We start from the raw sequence: 19,089 nt of genomic DNA on the forward strand, positions 1-19,089 counted from the left end.
GCTCCCCCCCGCGAGAGTGAGCATGTCGGGGCAGAAGAGTGTGCCTCCCTCCGGGCCCAGATGATGAGACGGTGCATTTACATTAGCCTAGTGAAGCAGGAGCAGTGGCATGCTGCCAGCGCTGAAGCACAGAGCATGCAGCCAGAGCATCTGGTGAGTTTGTGCTAATGCAGGAGCAGCCCGGTCTGCCTTCAGACAGACTCACCGACGAAGCACAGGCAGGCGGGCAGACAAACTGGCACACAGTCAGATCATAAAGTCAGATAAACAATCATATTCAGGAAGTTAATTAGCCATTACTTGTACAGCCAAACCATTTGTCAGCCAAAGAGGGAGAGACAGACTCCTGGCCTGTACCTCAGTCAGTTATAACCAGGGAGTGGAATTAGAGAGGAGAAGGGACGGCTTCATTTATGGGAGTCTGGCTTCCAGTCTCTTGGCTCAGGTGGCGAGGCGACCAGGTTGTTGTGTTCACAGGGAAATTAGGGTGGAGAGAAAATCACTCGGTGCTGAAATTACCTTGGACACAAACTGTAATCTGCCTCGCAACCACTGACCATCGAGGGAGAACTTTCTTTGGATTTCAGCGTGACTTTCAATAACGATTTAAATGGAGGGGGCTGAGAATGGGACATTAGAGCAGCACTTTCAGAGAGGCACTTAGGTACACCAAATGTGAATTTCCATTAGCTGGAATGGAGAATGGACAAGTTAATGGCAGCGAGCACAGCAACATTTAGGGAAGAGTTGCGTTACACCTAGATTTGATGTAACAGAGAAGAGGAATAATGCAGTTCTTTAGCTGAATTGGGTTAAAAATTGTTGTGCGCTATAGCTGAAATAAGCAATAAAAGTAGCACCAATAAGCATTTATTACACCCCACAATGCTGCCCCAGCAGCAAAATATATTCCAAAGCAGAACAGAAAAGGAAAAAACATTGTGGAAAATATAGAGTCAGACCTCAACCTTTTTGACCCCTTGTCACAGTTTACGTCTTCAGATTGTTTCTTTATGTAGAACTTATTTTCTTTGAGACAAGTACAGTACATCGCATGGGCCAGTGCAAATACATTAACATGAATAGCTGCTTTGCAATGCCAGTCCCAAAATGTGCATTTATAATATGTATATGCATCCAGAGATAATACTAATATTAGAAAATGTAATACAGTGATCACATCTTACCATATTGAGTTTCAGCTTCCTAATCCAAAATTAGGCTAGATTGCTGTAGATGCTGCCTATGACCAAGAATTTGCATAATAACTTATATATCATTAATTAGTATCAATTATTAAAACTGTTAGAGTAGAATGGTACGCAATCACTGCAAAATGTAAAAGCTTATGTAAATGCTCACCATTTTTACATGTTTTAAAATTCTAGATGGGAACTAATACAATACTGAGATGTTTCACTTCTAAATCCTGTTCAATAAAATTATTAAATTTAACTTTTGATCAGGGCTTATCCTTGGATAAAAGTATATTTTGCTTGGTTTTCTTGATGTTACGTGTTAGACATTAGTTTTCAAATCAGTAAACACTAAGGGAATAATTCAACCAGATACATAGTATCATCTGCATACATCTGAAAACCTGCTCCTTGACATGAATTTGGTAAATACTTTGTACACATATTTACAATCTGAAGTGGACCAAGGACAGAGCCCTGTGGAACTATTTTCTTGTAAGTAAAGTCCTCAATACTTTTCTCTTGTTTTTAACTGACTTGTAGCTAACTTAGTTACCTGTCTATAGGCCAAATTTCCCCTGTGGGGACATTAAAGAAAAGGATGAGCAGTTTCTGTCTCTCCTGTCTCAAGGTTGGGAAGTACTGCTATAAAGTGGTATATAAATGACCTATACGTACCTTGAGGATGATTGGCTATATGAGTAGTAGGGGGACACTGATGCATCACCACCGAGCTGCTTTCCCATTTGGCAAAGTCAGACTCTGAGTGCTTGTCTCGCCTCCGGCAGAGAAACGCAGGAAAGCCGGGGCTTCACAAACAAAGCGTTGGGTCTCCCTCTGTTCCTGTGGCCCAGTCACCCCTGAAACTAGATTCCCTCTTCCATCATGCCTGAGGGAACAATTTAATTAAAGGCCAACTCAGAGCAAAGGACACCCATCTCCCTATTCTTGACGTGTCCACAGTCAACAAATATGGAGAGCAAATAAATCCCCTAGTGGACAATGTCCTGGCCTTGCTACACCAACTGTAAATACACACCAAGTGAACAGATTGTGGTGTAATGACTGTAATTTACTGGGTAAAAGGGCAGGATTAAATCTTGTTTGGGCTCTGAGTTATTTTCATGAGAATGGTCCTGATGACTGACGTTATTTAATTGAACCCGGTCCTGGAAACTCTATCTGTTTTCTAATTTACCTGCAGTCCAACATGAATGGGCTTCATTTTTTCATGCCATCTGGTAATACAATCCATTCATTTCTCCCCTAATGACCTGTCAGCTGTCATTATCATGTTAACAATGTGCTTATTACACAAAGAGCCCACAGTATCCCACATTCCTGCAGAGAAGAAGGGGGCAAACTAAAAGGGAATGTTTTGAGTTTCACAACAGATGCTACTTCCAGCCAAGTGAAAGGACCATACCAGAGCATCCAAGAAGAGTTGAATCAAGGGCTTCTTCAGCTTTGAACTGACTGGTGGGGAGTCCCAGGTATTTGACCTCTGTGGGGTTATTATCAAGGCCATTGAAGACGTTTGGTTTGCTCTTACTCCTGGCTGTTGTAATGACAGTCGTTATAGTAGTTGAGCAGTGTGAGTGACCCCACAGAGGTTAAATACCTGGGACTTCCCACCAGTCATTCGGAACTGAAGAATGAATGAGAGGCGAAACATCTTCAAGTGTCTGCAACCATGTCCTGTTCCTGGATAACCACGACCAGAATGAGTCAGAATCTTCACAGAGGCCAGACCAGAGTTTTTGTGTGTTTTGGTGATGATGCTGATATTGTTTTAACCATGGATGACTGTGTGGGATTATAATGGTCGGGCGTACTCCTGGTTTTATGTTATGCTGTCACTAATGAGCATTGATTCGCAGAGTAGAATCTGGCTCTTTAGCTATTTGTTCCACTTTCTTCACCAGTTAGTTGCTAATTTTCTGGCTGATGTTTGGTGCAGTGCAGGAAGCATACAGTAGGTTTATCAAAGGTTTTTCATTGGGAACAGTTGCAGACAATTAAGTGCCCTCGTAGCGCTGAGGGGAGTTGGAGAGTGAGGTGATAAGTATCTGTTCATTAGTCAGTACATGCTTTCACATTACTTTACATCATTTGACCCATTGTGAAATACAGAAGTATGGAAATAAATGGAAATCAGTGGTTGTCTAGAGGGTAGAAAAACATTTTCAAAAATCAAAAGTTACAAAAAGTTTAGAAGAAATATAAAATATACGTAATTTATGGCAACTCCTTTCATATTCACTCTCCTTTTTGAAACATGCTGATATTTTTTAAGTGGGATGTGCAAAGATAACAAGTTTCTGCTACATTTTATGTAGTACAGTTTGGTAATTAAACTACCTTGTGAATGTGTCTCCCATCTCCCATTCTCTTGTATGCACTGTTGCTCATTCACCCTGAACAGGACAGCCAGTGAGCCTGCATTAAAACAGGCTTCCTCATCATTTGTCACTGGGCCCAGGGGTAATGAACGGGGTGAATTGGATGTACTCTCTAATTATGGAAAGGACAAAAAGCCAGTCAAATTCCCTTGTCAAAGTCCCCCTCCTGCAGCACCACAGGGAGCAACGTTCACTCATAAATCAGAGGTGGGATTCAGATCTGCAGCAGATTAGAGAGGACATAAAAGGGAGAAATATAGGCCCGTGCAGACCCTAGACAATCAACCATGTAACGGCCTACGACAGGCAATAAGTAGGGGCCCAGGCCCTGCTGCGTGTTATAGGCATCGTAAACACATGCTGATCAGCATCCGCTGCTGTCCATTCGCTCAGCAGCAGCAGCCATCTTTCACAGTAACCTCACCATCAACATCATCACGATCATCGACTTGGCCCTGACGATCGGACCCAGCTCTGAGAGCGCGGTAACCTCAGTGTTACGAGATACATTTACATCGATCAACATGCCCCTGCTGCTACTGGCATGTTAGATTGCCTGTGTGGTGATTGCATTTTAAATTTGTATGACCGCTCACAACCCAATCGTCATGGTGGGATTATATAGAGCTGAGCCACCCACACAGCTGTGATCTGCATTGGCCCCTCATGAATACTCGCACTGAAACTTGTTTTAGACACGGCTTGAGTTAAAGTTCAGCAAAACTGTAGTTATTTTGAGATTTTCTGCACAATGTTCCCCCTTGGGTCTTTGGGTGTTTGAAAAGCAGAGGTAAAGAGCGATTACTCCGGCAGAATTACAAGCACAGACTTTTAATAGGACATGGAAAAGGAAAGAAAAGCAGGGTTACTACTTAAACTCGAGCAGCTGCAACTACTGACTTCTCTCTCTCTGGGTTTATAACAGTTTCTGCAAATTGTCACTGGAGATTTGATCCTTTTATCTTACAATAGTGTTATGTATAATATATAATGCATAAACACCAGCATAACATTCAAGCTGTAGTAATTGTAGTATTTTTGTGACGCTGGTATTTAGTCACTAGTGTTAATTTAAATTCTTTTTGATGTATTAAATAGAACATCATACTGAGGATGTATCGGGCACAGCTTCCTCATGTTTATATTATGTTGCCAATTTGGATTCTTTTCCAGTTTCCAATTTTACTCTTTACTCCTGTCAAGGGACTGTAGATAAAAACCAGAAGCTTATCAACTCTGGGGGAATTAAAGTGCAGGTGTTGCCATGTAGATGTCCTCTGTTTTCGACTAAGTGCCTATTGAACTTTTGGTACATTTTAGTCCTGTTTCCCAAGAGGAGCTGTAAACATAAAAACAGGCTGTGTTCTCTTTTAAACCCTCGGAGGTTATACTGAATGGTCTGCTCATTGGGTAGTCGGAGGATATTACAGCTTCATGTCACAAATATTATATGGGTTTTACTCTTAAGTGTAATAATTCTGCAGCACCAGCACAAAACATCTAATGCGTAAATACATGAGGAATTATGCAACAGTTACCTCTGTTACATCCTATTTGCCCACTTTTTTTAAAATATCTCTAAGCTCAAAGATCCACTTGCCCTTTCACTGCCCTTCACTAAGTGCACACTTCAAAGATGGCCTTTCTTTGAAACTGCTTTTTCTGATGTGCTGCTGTTGTTGCTATTGTTGTTACTGAGCCTTCCAACCTTATGCTGCATTATTGCACATTATTCCCCAGAGACTGTGATGGCGACAGTGATGTGGATTATTGCTTCTGGGAAGTCTCGTTTGCTTCTCTCATGAGGACCTGTTTTTTCATAAGCAGATTATACACAATCACTGGCAAATGGGGGTGAAACGTGCAGCCGCGCCACTCCAGATGTGATGCTTTGTTATATATACTGTAGTTTAACTGCCCATTGTGCTGTGGATTGTCAATAGAAGCTACAATCATGGTGACCAGAGTTGATGACTGAAAATGGTGTTGTTCTATCTGAACTCAAATTCGAGTCTGCTGGTATTCTATGTTTTTTTTAATGTCAATACAACCCATGAAAAGACCACAACCAACAATAACCCGGCAAGTAAGCGTTGTTTGTGTAGCCGAAGCAACACTTGTCAAGTCGAGACTAGACGAAGGAATTTGTCCACTGAAAACAAAGGAGAAAGTGGTGTGACATTGTTTCAGGCCCACAAAGTCTGCAGAGAGAGGAGGTCCAGCTGGCTGAGTGGGTTGAGAAACCTTTATGACAACAAAGGTCCCCTAAACCTTAACTGTAGCATTGCTTCATCATAAAACTCATTTATTTTCAACAGTGATTTGTACGTGTTTTGAAGGCACAGACATGATGTCGTCCTGCTGACGGGGGGAATCAGATCAGAAAACTCTTCCATGCGACACATGGACAGACAATGATTCTGCATGTCTGTAATGGGATGCAAATTCCAGCCTCCTGCAGGAAAGTCTGATGTGCTACACTCCCATCCAACAACCCAACCTCCAAACTATATACAGGGGACACTAATTCTTACTTTGGCTTTGAAACTGGGAACCGGTTGCCAACTGAGAGGAATTGTCCAAATTAAGGATATTTTGTAGGGATACTGGGTTGGTAAATACTCACTACATCCACCAATTCAGAGTCTGAAAATAGTCCCCAACAAATGCACTATTTACTCCTGTTTAGGTATTGTTTTGCTAACAATCTGCAGTGTCCAGCTGTTTTAGGAAAATACATTATTATAGATTTATGTCTTAACTAGCAATGAATGGGCCTGGGGCTGAGAGATAAAGGGTAGTTTGAAACTAATGAAAAATAGACTTAGAATACACTCCTTGGTTTTCTTGTCTTGTCATGCTTGACAGTAAGAAAAATGTAGAAAATGTGCAGCCTTACCCTTTAATAGGTACTTTATTTCGCTATCAGTGTCAAGAATTGTGTGTTTTTGAATTTCTGTCATTCAAATCTGAGGTTCTCCATTTGCCTCCATTTGTCTATCTACTACTGCTTATGTTAAACTATTTCTTTCACGCTCTTATTTCTTTATCTGTGATTCAGATTACCATTTCTAAAGTAAAATATTTTGACATTGACTGCTGACCTGGTAAAGTTGAATCATGCTTTTATATTAGTTGAAAATACAGCTCTTTTTATATCTTTTTAAAAACACTTGTAATACTTGAAACTCCTGTCAGAATTCCCTCTGTACAGTTAGTACAGTCTGCAGCAGCAAGACTTCTGGTTTAAATCTGCCTCACTACACTGGTCGACTGCAAGTTTTTAGAATCATCATTTTTAACATTTCATTGATCACCTTTCAAGTCTTGGACAAACGCATAGCAAGCATCTCTGACCTGTTAATAATCTATGAGTCAAAGCCCAGAACGAGAGCCTCGGGCAGTACAGTTTGCTTTAAGTTAATAACTGAAGGGAGTTAACCTTCTCTCTGAGGCCACAACAGCAATCGTATGGATGAAACTGTCAGGCTGGATCCATCATTGTCTTGTTTTAAATCACTCTGTGTTCTTCTTCTCTCTTTTTCTCCCTGGCTTTTTTATGTTTATTGACATTATTTCTTATTCTAGCACGTTCCGACACTGTATGTGTTGCGCATGTTTATGCCTACATTCAGTATGTACATATTATGCATGTATATCTGAGTATACGTATGTGTAAATGTGGTTTTCTAAATCATTAATATTAATAGTATTTCTCTGCATTAAAGGTATTTTTATTCTGTTTTCAGAGACTGCACAGCTACACCCACAGCTGCTGCAAAAATATGGTCACAGTTTATTTTACTGGTTCATAAATTAATGGTAAATTTCTCATAATTTTATATAAAAGTGCCCTGGAAAGAATCATAAAATCTGGCACTAATTATGTTCAAATGATATAACTCCAAATAATTATATTAATTCATTAATTAACCCAGAGTCTTCTAGTCAGTGCTCAGCAGATCAGCTGAAAAATGTGCTATGTGATATATGAAGGATTAATACGTTGCATTCAAGGACATTCCTCTCAAAATCAACAATTGCTTTTAAACTAAACTTTTTAACTAAAGTACCTAAAAATTAATCTTAAATCTTAATCTTAAAATGTCTTAATTAGTACCATGATTCTCTCTGTGGTAACCTTTCCTTAAAAAAAATATTAGGGAATAATAAACCTGTAAAATAGTTTGACTCCTCAGTTATGTGTTGTAAAACTAGAAGATGTATAGTTAATATACTAAACTGAACCAACAAAAATAAGCTATATTTAATGTTGCTTTGTGCAAACCTGCTGGGCTTCGTGTCAACACAAACTGTTTTTGTGATTCTATGGTTCCTGCCCTCAGAAAGTCTCTGTAAATCCCTGTTCCTGCTGTTTTTTTAGTTTGGTAGTTTCCTCTCTCTGCTGCTCCATGAAACCTCTTTGAAATGTGTTTTTGAAAACGGCTCTGTATATAAAGTTTATTAATATTTAAGGTAAACTTCAGCTGCTTGAAACATGAAACACATCACGTCTGGGTCTCCACAGGAAGAGTTTGGAGCTGCAAATTTAAAAGCTTTTAAGAAGTTTCTATTTGTTGTTTTTACCATGTCAACTTATTTTGCTGCTGTGAATCTTTTGTGCTGCATCTGTACATCTAAAGGACGTAATTAGAGAAGGATCCCTGTTTTAATACAGCACCCACACACACTGTAGCACTCACATACACACACAATTCAACATATGTGTCTAGTTAATCTACTATTTAGTTTCATGTTGAGGCTAATGGTGCTGCAGCTAACTAGTCAACTCAACCCCAAAATAAATTAAAGGCTTTTATAGCTTTTCTATCAACAGAGTACATTAGGATTAAAAAGGATAGCACAGTATACCTCTGTGGTTTTTAGGTTGGGTGGTGTGCTGCCATCAAGCCAACCTTATTTAAATAGCACCTTTCAGTATACAAGATTAACAACGAAAAAATTAAATGTGCAACCCATTAAAACAAAAGAAACTGGTCAAGAGGAAGTGGATCCAACAGCAGTGTTGGAGGAAGTTCTCAGGTGTTTTACTAAAGTAGAAACCAGGATTTAAAAATACTATATTACAAGTAACAGAAATGCACTGAAAATGTTACTTAAGTTAAAAAAAAATGTATTACTAACAAAACAAAATGCACTTTAAGTGTCAACAGTAAAATGCAAATACAATCTGAGAGTCTTGTACAATTATATATGTAAACTAATATACAGGTGAAGTCATGTTTAAGTAGCATTTAGATGTTGTAATTAGTACATTTTGGCACATTATATTATGTGTGTATTGTCAACTATACTGTAGTGTGGTTAATATGTAATGATGTATCATATGAGATATATTAAGTTTTGTGTTAATTTCTAAATTGTGAAAAAGAACAATATATTGCTCTGAAATGCAGTGGAGTAAAAGTGAAGTGGCATCAGAAGGAAATGCTCATGGAAAGTACAAGTGCCTTGAAATGTTTACTTAAAGTAAGCTTAATGTGCTTGGTACATCCCACCAGTGGCCAACAGACACTCTGTGTTAATGTTAGGTAGTTTTACTGGATGTAATCACTACTTTAACGTCCCATGCATTTATAATCAACCTCATATTTTATGCAGCAGGCGTCAAAAAGATGACATGGCGTGAGTTCACTGTACTCCAGAGTAATCCGAGCACAGATTTTCATCTAATATTACTCAGCAGGAAATAACCATTAAACAAAACGGCCTTATCGTCCTCTTGCAGGTATAGTCCTTTTAATTAACTGCGCCGTGCCTCCACTCTTCGGCCCCTGAAACTCGGGGGGCTTTAAGACCCAGCAGAGGTACAATAGTGAACATCTGTCGCCTCGTTCTCCACTGTATGAATTGCGCCTGGGCTCCGGTCTGAAGGCACACAGTCAGCGGCGGGCGGGCTGGCACAGTGCGGACGGACTGGAGCGGATCCGGGATTTGCGATCATATTCCGCTGGACCATGAGAGAAAGTGGAGTCAGACGCACTGAGCCGCAGCGATAAGACAGCGCGCCACAAAATGAAGACACCTATGGTAAAGGTTTCTGCTATGTAGCCCTACAGGCAACTGTTAGTGCTCGCTTTTAAATCCAGCATTGTTCTGAGAAGTGCGCTCCAGTTGCCGTAACGCCGCCGTGTGTGTAGCTTACACAGTCGGATCAAAAGATTAGGATCTGAACAATGGACATCCAGCTGTGCGCTCTGTTTGGCACTAAAGCTCCGGCTTCTCTTAGAATAAACACTACAGCGTGGACCACAGCGCGCTGAATGTTTGTTGTTTTTTGTTTTTTTTTTCTCTGCGTGTTAATGCAGATGCATTAATTTGAGCAAGTGCATGGAATTTTGTTGCTTTGATATTACTTGTATCCACGCGCGCACGCACGCACGCACGCACAGTTCAGGCAGCTGTGAAATACAAAATAATAAATCCACACATCCAACAATCCTTGTTAGGCACCGTGCCACGAAACAAATCAAAAGTGTCAGGAGCTGCTTATCTTCTTTATCTGTAATTTAATATGGATTTATAACGTGGAGGCTCAGGCTGTTACCCCTCTTGACTTACAAGGTCAGGATATCGATCTGAACTTTTACTTTACAGCTTTCTGCGTCCTCTGAGGTGTGGCACTCTGTTATTCACCCTGCCGATGTGCTCCTGAACGCACCTGTGCATTAAAATGCATGCATGCATGCAAACTAAGTAAAGGTGATCATTAACAGCCCGACATCTTGTCAATGTCATGCCAGTGCCTTTAAATTTAATCGATGAGAGCTGTGTTTTGTGTTTTGTTTTTTTTTTAAGTTTTGGTCGCACGTGACATGAATCTACAGGAAGTTGGTGTTTTATTGACAAACCAGCTGAGGGTGATGATGGTGTCTGTCTGTCACCGTAAGCAGGTTGCCTCTCATCTGCTGTAAAGCCTGTAGGTGCAGCCTAAACTCAGTTCAGAGCAAACGGACTAATTTGTCAGCATCTGCTTGTGTCTTTGTGTCAGCGCCATGGGGTAGCCGTGCTTCTCGTGCTCCTCCTGTGCGCCAGCTTGTTCCTCGTGTACAACGGCAGCTTCAACATCGCTTCCAGGGACGCTAACGACACGCACACCCGACAACATGAACAGCTGCGGCGGCCCACTGAAGCCTCCGTCAGCGTGGCCAAGCCTCACCCCCCGGTCCTCCAGGGATACAGTGGCATCATCGACCATAAGGTAAACAGATGTGTTTGTGCGCGTCTCCCTTGATGCAGGAAACGGGCGAATGAATGGCTTCTAATGTGATGCTAATGCACTGCAAAGTAGGCACCAGAAGCCCTTGAAAGTGATGCCGGCTTTACTTTCTCCCATTAGGAACCCATTTCTGCAGCACATCTTCACTTTCTCCAGCTGATACACATGCACACACTCATGAACACACACCTTTCCTCCAGTCTAATGACCAGCAGCCCTCTACCTACACAGCTCTTTAGAGAGAGCCTCCCTCTTCCCTGTCATTTATCACAATTTTCTCCAGCACAGTGTTGCGCCACACTCAGTACCCACCTGTCCTTACTAATAACAGCTTAGGCTACAAATGAAATCCTTGGCTGCATTCTTACACTCTAATTGATAAACCCGGGAGACCTGCAGCTAGGTGAACCCTGACGTCATTGTAGGGGTGTATTGACTTCCATCTATTTACCAAGCCAGGAGAAAACAATCAATGTGAGTACTGGGGAGCGAAGGCGCTGCAAGTAAAGCAGACCTAATCACCTTGTAAAGGCTTTTCTTTTTTGAAGCGACATACAGCAACAGCACGCTTCTCTGGAGGCAATTTGGTTGATGGGTAGTTGGATGTTTTGCCTAGTGGTCTGCACCACTGACCCAGATGATGGATGCAACAGTTCTCCAACAATTGGATTTTAGATGTTTAAATTTTAGGGAAATGGAAAGTTTCCCGTGGATGGATTATGAGACAATGGCCCCTCCCTGTGCAGAGACACTTAAGAGGTCCTTCACTCCTCCTACACAGAAGCAAGAAACCCAGACTGGGAGAGACACAAAACAATCGCAAATAAGCTGGGGGTGTGGCTGTGATCGTGTCTCCCTGTTGTCAGTTTGTGACTGTGTGTAATTGCTTTATGTCTCTTCGTAGTCATTTTGCCTTCCTTTGTAGTTGTTACATGTATCGCTAAACCTAATTGGGTCTCTAGTTGCTTTGCATCTCTGTGGTTGTTTTGTGTCTCTTTGCTGTTGTTTTTTGTCACTCTGTGGTCACTGTGTTTCTATCAGTAAGGGTCTGGCGTCTCTGTAGCCCCTTTGTGTTTCTCTGTAGTCGGTTGGCATCTCTCTTTGGTCGTTTTGTGTCTCTGTAGCTGTTTTGTGTCTCTCCAGTTGTTTTTTGTCTCTCTTTGGACGCTTTGTTTCTCTCTTTGTGTCTCTCTGTAGTTGTTTTGTGTCTCTCTGCAGTTGTTTTGTGTCTCTCTGTGATCACTTAGGTTCTCTCTGTAGGAGTCTGGCATCTCTTTGTAGCCAGTTGATTGACTTTTGAACAAGACAGAAGCAGTCACTTCAAACAGAGCCTCTTGCTCAGGGCTTCACAAACCACTGGGTTTGTGCCCAGTTGGCTCTCTCAGTAATGTGTCCATGGCAGGACTGATGACACTTTGAATGGCAGGCCAATCAATACTGCCATCTCTCTTTCAAGGAAAGTACTGTATCTGTTGGCTGCTGGAAAACATACTTTAAATTATGAGATTATGTCATATATTGATTTGCATATGAGTAATTTGACAGCCCCCTCCCTGCTGTTGCTGTGTGGATGAGACAAACAAGCAGCACCAACATGCATCAGTTGGACAGATTTGGACATCAACACATTCTTCTTGAACGTTAAAAAAAAGTAGCCGGGTTGGTAAATGAACTTTTGCTAAATTAAACACCAGGGGCTCTGAGGAGTCACTTAATCTTGTGACAAAGTAAAGCAAGTTGGCAACAGAAGGTGAAAGTATTATTCATTTAAAGAAAGTGCAGAAACCAACAAGTGTGGAAACTTATAACGTGTAAAGTTCAGCTGGCTGAGTTCTCTCAGGAGAAATGCTGCTCGTCTGTCCATTAAGTTTCCCCTTCGAGTCACTCGGCTCTATAAGTTTCAATGAATGTTGGTAACCTTTTATGAACATACTGTCTTTACAAATGTCATACTGTACTTAGCTGGTGCATGTAGTCCTGGTGACTTCATGTGTATGTGAGCAAAATGTTTGCATTTTAGTCCTTATTCGGTATCGTTATATGTTTTGATAGCATTTCATAATGTTAAAACATGTGGACATTGGATGTTTGTGTCGCAGTTTCAGAATCGTCACACCAGTACTGCTCATTTTATCTAACTGTATAATCTGTAAGTTAATATTTAGACCTTGAGAGTGAAGACAGTGTTGTCATCCCTAACAGAGACAGTAGAGTGATGACAGGGAATAAGAGGAGATAGAGATTACATTAACACAGGCACCCAGCCGGACACAACAGGGGATTTTGCAGCTCATGGTTGGCTACCAGGTCACCTCAGAAACAGAAGGATGATTTTGCTCATTCCTCAGTCCTGCACTGGGTTTAGTTTGAGGTAAGGGTTTGGCTTAAACATGCAGTTGTAATGGTTAAGATTAGGATTAAGCATAAGTCATACTTTCCATGTTTTCACAGCTGCAAGAATCTACGTGGGTGCCTCTAAGAATGAATGACTGTGCCGACAGTATGCACTGACAACCATGTGTGAGCACGCCTCCTAATGCAGACACCCAGTGCAGTATAAACAGCACATGCATGAGCGTCAGTGACCATGTCTGCGTCTGCTTTGGAGAATGTCTTGAGCTTTTAGGGTCCTGGGGAAACGCATTATGTCAGTGAGGGTCCTCACAAGTATACTGTAGAAGCACAGCTACACACGTTTGTACAAACATGCTTTTTTCAGTGCAGTGGATAATTATAACAAACATTTCACATGCATTCAACTTTGTTTCACTTCCAGATAATTTGGTTCAGATAATTGGTTGAAGCTGGAGATTTTCACAGTCTGTTTGTCACTTGTTTGTTGCATTAATGGCCTCCATTGTGGAGCTGTGTGGAGTGTGGCTGCTTTCCCCAGATCTCAGTAATTTAGTAATGAATACAATTTTTATTGTAGCAATCGTAAATCATGTCCAGAAAACAAAATTTGAATTTTCGTTTAAGTGTGAAAACTTGCAATGGTGTGAATTTGTTTGTAGCAGTGTGGGATGTGGATCATGGACCCTGGTGTGATCCAGAACATTAAAATCTAGTTAATGCTTGTCCAGAGCTGAGGCTAGTATGCTAGAGGCTATTTAGGTTTTGGTCTCTGAATCCAAATTATTTCACAGTGAAGTCACACAGTTCTCTCGAAAGTCAAGTGGAGCACAAATACTTGCGAAATGAGTCAGTTGTATTTTAAGACAGCTGATGGGGGCACGTAGGCAGCAGCGTCTTTTTTTTTTTCTCGCTGCCTGAAATGGCAATATTCAGTGACCGTGTGCGTTTTGATTTGATGAGGATTTGTCTGTAATGCGTCAGTAAACCCAGCTATGGATGAGAATTGATTTTCTCCCGCTGACAGGAGCAGTCGAGCATCATAAGTAAACCACCAATTTATTTTTTCTCTTGGCAATAAACTTATTGACATTTTGGTGACAAGGGACATCAATTAGGGCCACGGCTTCACTGAACATCATTTATGCTTCTTCAAACCTGCTATTATATCACCCTTCACATTCTGCCACCACAAACTGCAATCAATACTTTATGATCTGAATGCACTTTGCTACTACAGCATGTGGTAGTGCATACTGCATGCAGTACAACATTGAAATTCTTTGCATTCAGTTTTCTGAGCCATTGTTTCCTCCCTGTGGTTTGATAACACGGATGAGCTTTCCCCGTATATATCGAGAAGTGTAAAAGTTGTTGGCCTTCCCTTGCATTTGTTCTCCCGCAGAACAGAATGATTGGAGTTTGGAAAAAAACACTCTGACATGAACATTTGTCTTCCTCATCTTTGCTTGCTGACCTCTCTGCCATATTGATCTTTCCAAGATATCAGCCGTCTGGCACGCAGGGTGCAGTGCCAGTCAGCCTTTGACCATTTCACTTTATCTTCCACCAGAGTATTAAACTCATCACAACCCACAGAACATTTTAAAGCCTATAAGTTTTCTGCTGACTTTTGGCCAAGATGCTAAAAGATTTGCCTGAGCATTAAAAAAAAAAGTTTCACCATGATTGTTTGAACCATCCTTTGACGGGTTATGAACCAAAATTTTAATATATTTTTTGTGTGTTACAGATTGTATTTATGCATCTAAAATCCACTAAATCCCACGTACCAAGGATTTTCAATGCAGCATGTTTGATTTAGGTCAGAACCAAGGCTAATTTATTTGTATCTATGCAGCAGCACTGGTCGGTCTGAACTTGCGCTGTGAAGACTGTGGAGGAGAGGGACAAGATAAGGAAGCAAAGAAAGAAAACTTAGCACAGAGATGAAAAGGGAAAGAAACTCTTGTAGAGTAAGGGCAAAGAGAATGAGAGAAGAGGACAAAACTAGGAAAGAGTGAGGATGGAGAGAACGATAAAAGAGAATATAGGACCCAGGAAAGGTTCAGCCTGAGAGAATGAGACAAGAGGGAAGAAGAAGGCAGAAACACACATGAGTGAAAGATAGAGTGAAATCCCAAGGGATTTCCTTTCTTCTAGCACTATCTTGCTTTTTATTTTCTCGGTGAGGAGGAAGAGGAGGAGGAGAGGAAACCACTCTCCCCTGTCTCTCTGTGGAGATGCAAGGAGGAGGCAGCGTAACCGTCTCCCTCTGATTGCCTCTCTGACACCAGAATCATGCAGATTCCTTACTGATATCCTGCAAGTCAGGTGGAGATGTGGTAATGGAGGAGATTTTGGTGCAGACAAGAGCGAGGAGCTTTATCAGACACAAGGGGCACCCTGATGTCATGCTGGAGAGGAATGAACCAGGCCGAGTTTCCCTGTCTGACAAGACACAAGATGCTTTTTCATATGATTTGAAAGTTGAAACTTTGGCTTCTTAACAAACACGGCTAAGAATCTACAGCCATGCTAGCAGCTTTGTGAGACTGTACTTAAAGGCGTATTCCACAAAAAAAATGCAGTAGTACCAGTGATACGGTGTTTAATTATGCAATTCAACCATTGACAGTTCGGTCAGGGATTGGGGTGTGCTATGCTGGTAGTGTCTAATGTAGCCTCGAGCTGCTAGCCTCAAGCAGAGATGAAAATGTAAACTGCAGGAGTCCAGTAAACTCACTTCTTTCTAACTCTACACCCCCAGGTTTTTTCTTCTTTTAAAACTTGTATTCTTCAACCCTAACTGACTAGACTTGGCACGGCTCCCTCTGGAGCCACAAAAGACTTTATACAACGTTCTTTTCCTTGCATATGCAGTAGCAAACAGACTTTGATGTGTAAAATTGGAGTGGTTCTTTAAAGTAGATATGGACGCTAGCCTGCTGAGGTTGAGCATATAATGTATAATGTTTACCATTTCTGCCATTTTAGTTTAGTGTGAAAGCTTACTAATGTTTGTTCATCAGCAGTAAACACAGTGCAGCTGAGGCTAGCTGGAATTTAGCTTTGAGCCAACCTCGGGTGTGCTAAAGATCAGGGGATCAAGTAACTGTGGTTTACACTGTGGGAATCATGGTTGTCCTCACCAAATTCTGTGTCAGTCCATCCAGTAGTAACCCTGTCTGCTAGAGATATGTTCATAAACAACTTAACTGCTTTCCCAATTTGCTGGCTGGATTAAAATCAGATGCAGCTTTTTTGGAGGTGGTTGGGGTAGTTGGCAGGTGTAGAAAGCCCCCATTTGTAACACCAGAGAGTGGGATTTGCAGAGTCCAATGTGTGGCAAGGTTAAGGCAACAGAAACCGTTGGGTAGGGTTAGGGAAAGCTCATGGTTTTGCTTAAATGTAAATAAACAGGTTTTTGTATATAAAACCAGACCATGATCCTTCCCTATCTTTAACCAAGCCTTGTGTGTGCTTAAACATAAAAATGTAACATATGTAACATATCCTCATAGAAAATGTAATATTTGTATCTGTAGGAGACGGGGTTGCTGGTAGTTGTGATTCAAGTGGCAGACCAGCTGACTGTCCAACTGATGGAGCAACGTCACCATCACTAAGACACTATCATGGCTAAAAGTAAATAAATAAATGACAGAAACTCTTGTGCAGCTGCAGACAATCCCACTGAGATGGCATAAGAAATTTACAAAGCAGATTCTTGTGCACAAACTATGGACAGGGTCGGTTTTAGACATATCTGGGTTGAAAATACTTTCTGACTAGGTACACTTTGCTTGAAGGCATGAGCCAAGGAGAACGAAGCCATCTGTGCCAAGGAGACATGACAAGGCATCCTTCTCCCTGCCACAGCTTTAGTGACAGCTGGAGAAGTGAGATGTTTAATATTTCATCTCAGACAGCCACATCTTCTATGGTTTTCTCTGAGCAACAAAGCCATTTTTCACCGTTCATTAGGATTTTGCTAAGCAATCAGCCAGCTGGATAGCGAGACAGAAAACTCCCCAATTAGGCCGTTACGGCCAAGGACTCTGTAGTCATTTTATGCGAACTAACAGTGTTTGTGAAGTCTGCAGGGCTGTGTGTGTATGTGTGTAAATCTGTGCATGTGTGTGTGAGTGCTGTCTTTGTGTTTTGTGCCATTAGGAGTTTTTACATTACAACGAGAACTGCACAAAACATCACCGACCAATAGCCACTATTTTTATGCAGAGACCTTGTTAGAATGCTAAAAATTCTCCATTTTGACCGAAGAGAAGAGAATGGTGGTTTCGTTATGCCACAGTGGTCCCAATTGGGGCATAGTCTTGGATTTCAACTTATCTCCAGTGCATTCTGCTCCCGCCAAACATAACACAGCTTCAGGCTCTTTCCAATGCAGGCCTGGAAAGCAATTATGGATGAAGGAGGGAGAGGGGGGGACGCTGCCTCTCGATAAGCATTCCCTTGACGGACTAATCTCACACTTGGTGCCTTTTGGCATTCTGTGGTTAGGGAATCACTGGTTAAGTCATACATTTTCAACATAAAGGAAGTGGAGGGAAATTTCTTGAGGCGCGTGTCATGAGCTGAATGGTGATTTCATGCTTCTCCATGTTTTAACCTTTGGTGCTTGGTAAGCTGTAGCCTGTGGGGCGCTCTTCTTATTTGGTCCCTGAGAGACCTGTGAAGGATCTGAAAAGGTTAAACTATGAGAAATGGAGGATACCTTTTGGCACAACATCAGGAGATAGATGATGGGCTGCCGCCGCTTTTCACATCACTGAGGGTGAATGCAAAGAGATGGCTGGCAGGACGCATTGCAATAAAACCTAATTTCTTTGCTTTTCCGTCCTCTGGCTCCTCAGACACGTAAGGCCAGCTACATTACTCAGCTCTTTAGCCGTGATTAATGAGCATGTCCTCCACAGTGGAAGAGAGGAATGATCAAACTGTTATTTGTATTTTGGCGTAATCTCTTTCTGTATGCCCTGAGCATTTCCTTTTCCAGTTTAGAAACATATTGGATGCCAGTGTTATTAATTATGGAGACCTGAGGTTTGCCAAGACAATGTGCTTCTTGGCCAGAAATAGAGCAAAGGAGCAGAGTTGTATAAAAGTTGGCGAAGAAAGAAGTGACAAAATAAAAGTTGCAGAGGAAAACCTGAGTACCAGAGAGCCACGAAGAAAGAAACAGCCTCCTGTAGCCTTGTAGCGTTTTGCTGATGTGACATTAAATCGTTGTCTGTACCACGTTGTCTGCCTTCAGTCGAAACACTTCCAATTACAGAGCGGACTTTGATGTATATCCCATCACCCTCCCATTGAGGAGACAGTGTCATGGTTATTCGTCGAAGGTTGTTTTGGTCTCCCGTTCTCGCTGATGAGCTTACTGATTACCCTTCCAGAGGTGTTAAGGAGTAAGCATTTTTTTTCTCGGGCACATACAGAGCTGATGCTGCCTCTTTCTCCTTCTCCCTCCGCTGGGGACTCCAAATTAATTCAGATCATATCAACAGCGAGGTCTGTCATGGGAACACATATCTCAGTGGTGTAAGGCAGATCCTGAAGATAGTCCAAACTCTCTAAGAATAATTTCAGGTGACACATCGTCCACAATGTTGACACTGAGCCAAGATGTCTACACAGACAGGTGACAAATTAAAGGGAAAATGAGCAGAGAAAGATGCTTCCACAGGGGACATGAGGACGCCACAAGATGTCAAACTGGAAATGGAGTTTTTGGACCAGTGTGCACTTTCCATGAAAACACCATTCAGAGAATCTGTGCTAAGGAGTGTTGAAGATGTTCTGATTACCAGCCCATTTAAACGTAAGGTCGGGTTTTGCTCGATCAGAACAAGCTCTTGCGGTAAGTTTTCTGACCACG

At 41.6% G+C, this 19,089-nt stretch overlaps 1 protein-coding gene across 1 annotated transcript in view; it reads left to right on the top strand.

Annotated features, from left to right (window-relative positions):
* Positions 1-9,472: 9,472 nt before the first annotated feature.
* st6galnac5a (ST6 (alpha-N-acetyl-neuraminyl-2,3-beta-galactosyl-1,3)-N-acetylgalactosaminide alpha-2,6-sialyltransferase 5a) overlaps positions 9,473-19,089 on the top strand; it is a 55,549-nt gene continuing 45,932 nt past the window's right edge. Inside the window, exons 1-2 of the mRNA XM_018678081.2 lie at positions 9,473-9,649; positions 10,611-10,820. Coding sequence (XP_018533597.1) covers positions 9,635-9,649; positions 10,611-10,820 — 225 coding nt within the window. The 5' untranslated portion in view covers positions 9,473-9,634. The remainder of the gene's footprint in view (positions 9,650-10,610; positions 10,821-19,089) is intronic.

The sequence above is a fragment of the Lates calcarifer genome, linkage group LG4 (genome assembly GCF_001640805.2).
Source record: "Lates calcarifer isolate ASB-BC8 linkage group LG4, TLL_Latcal_v3, whole genome shotgun sequence".
NCBI classification, from domain to species: domain Eukaryota; kingdom Metazoa; phylum Chordata; class Actinopteri; family Centropomidae; genus Lates; species Lates calcarifer.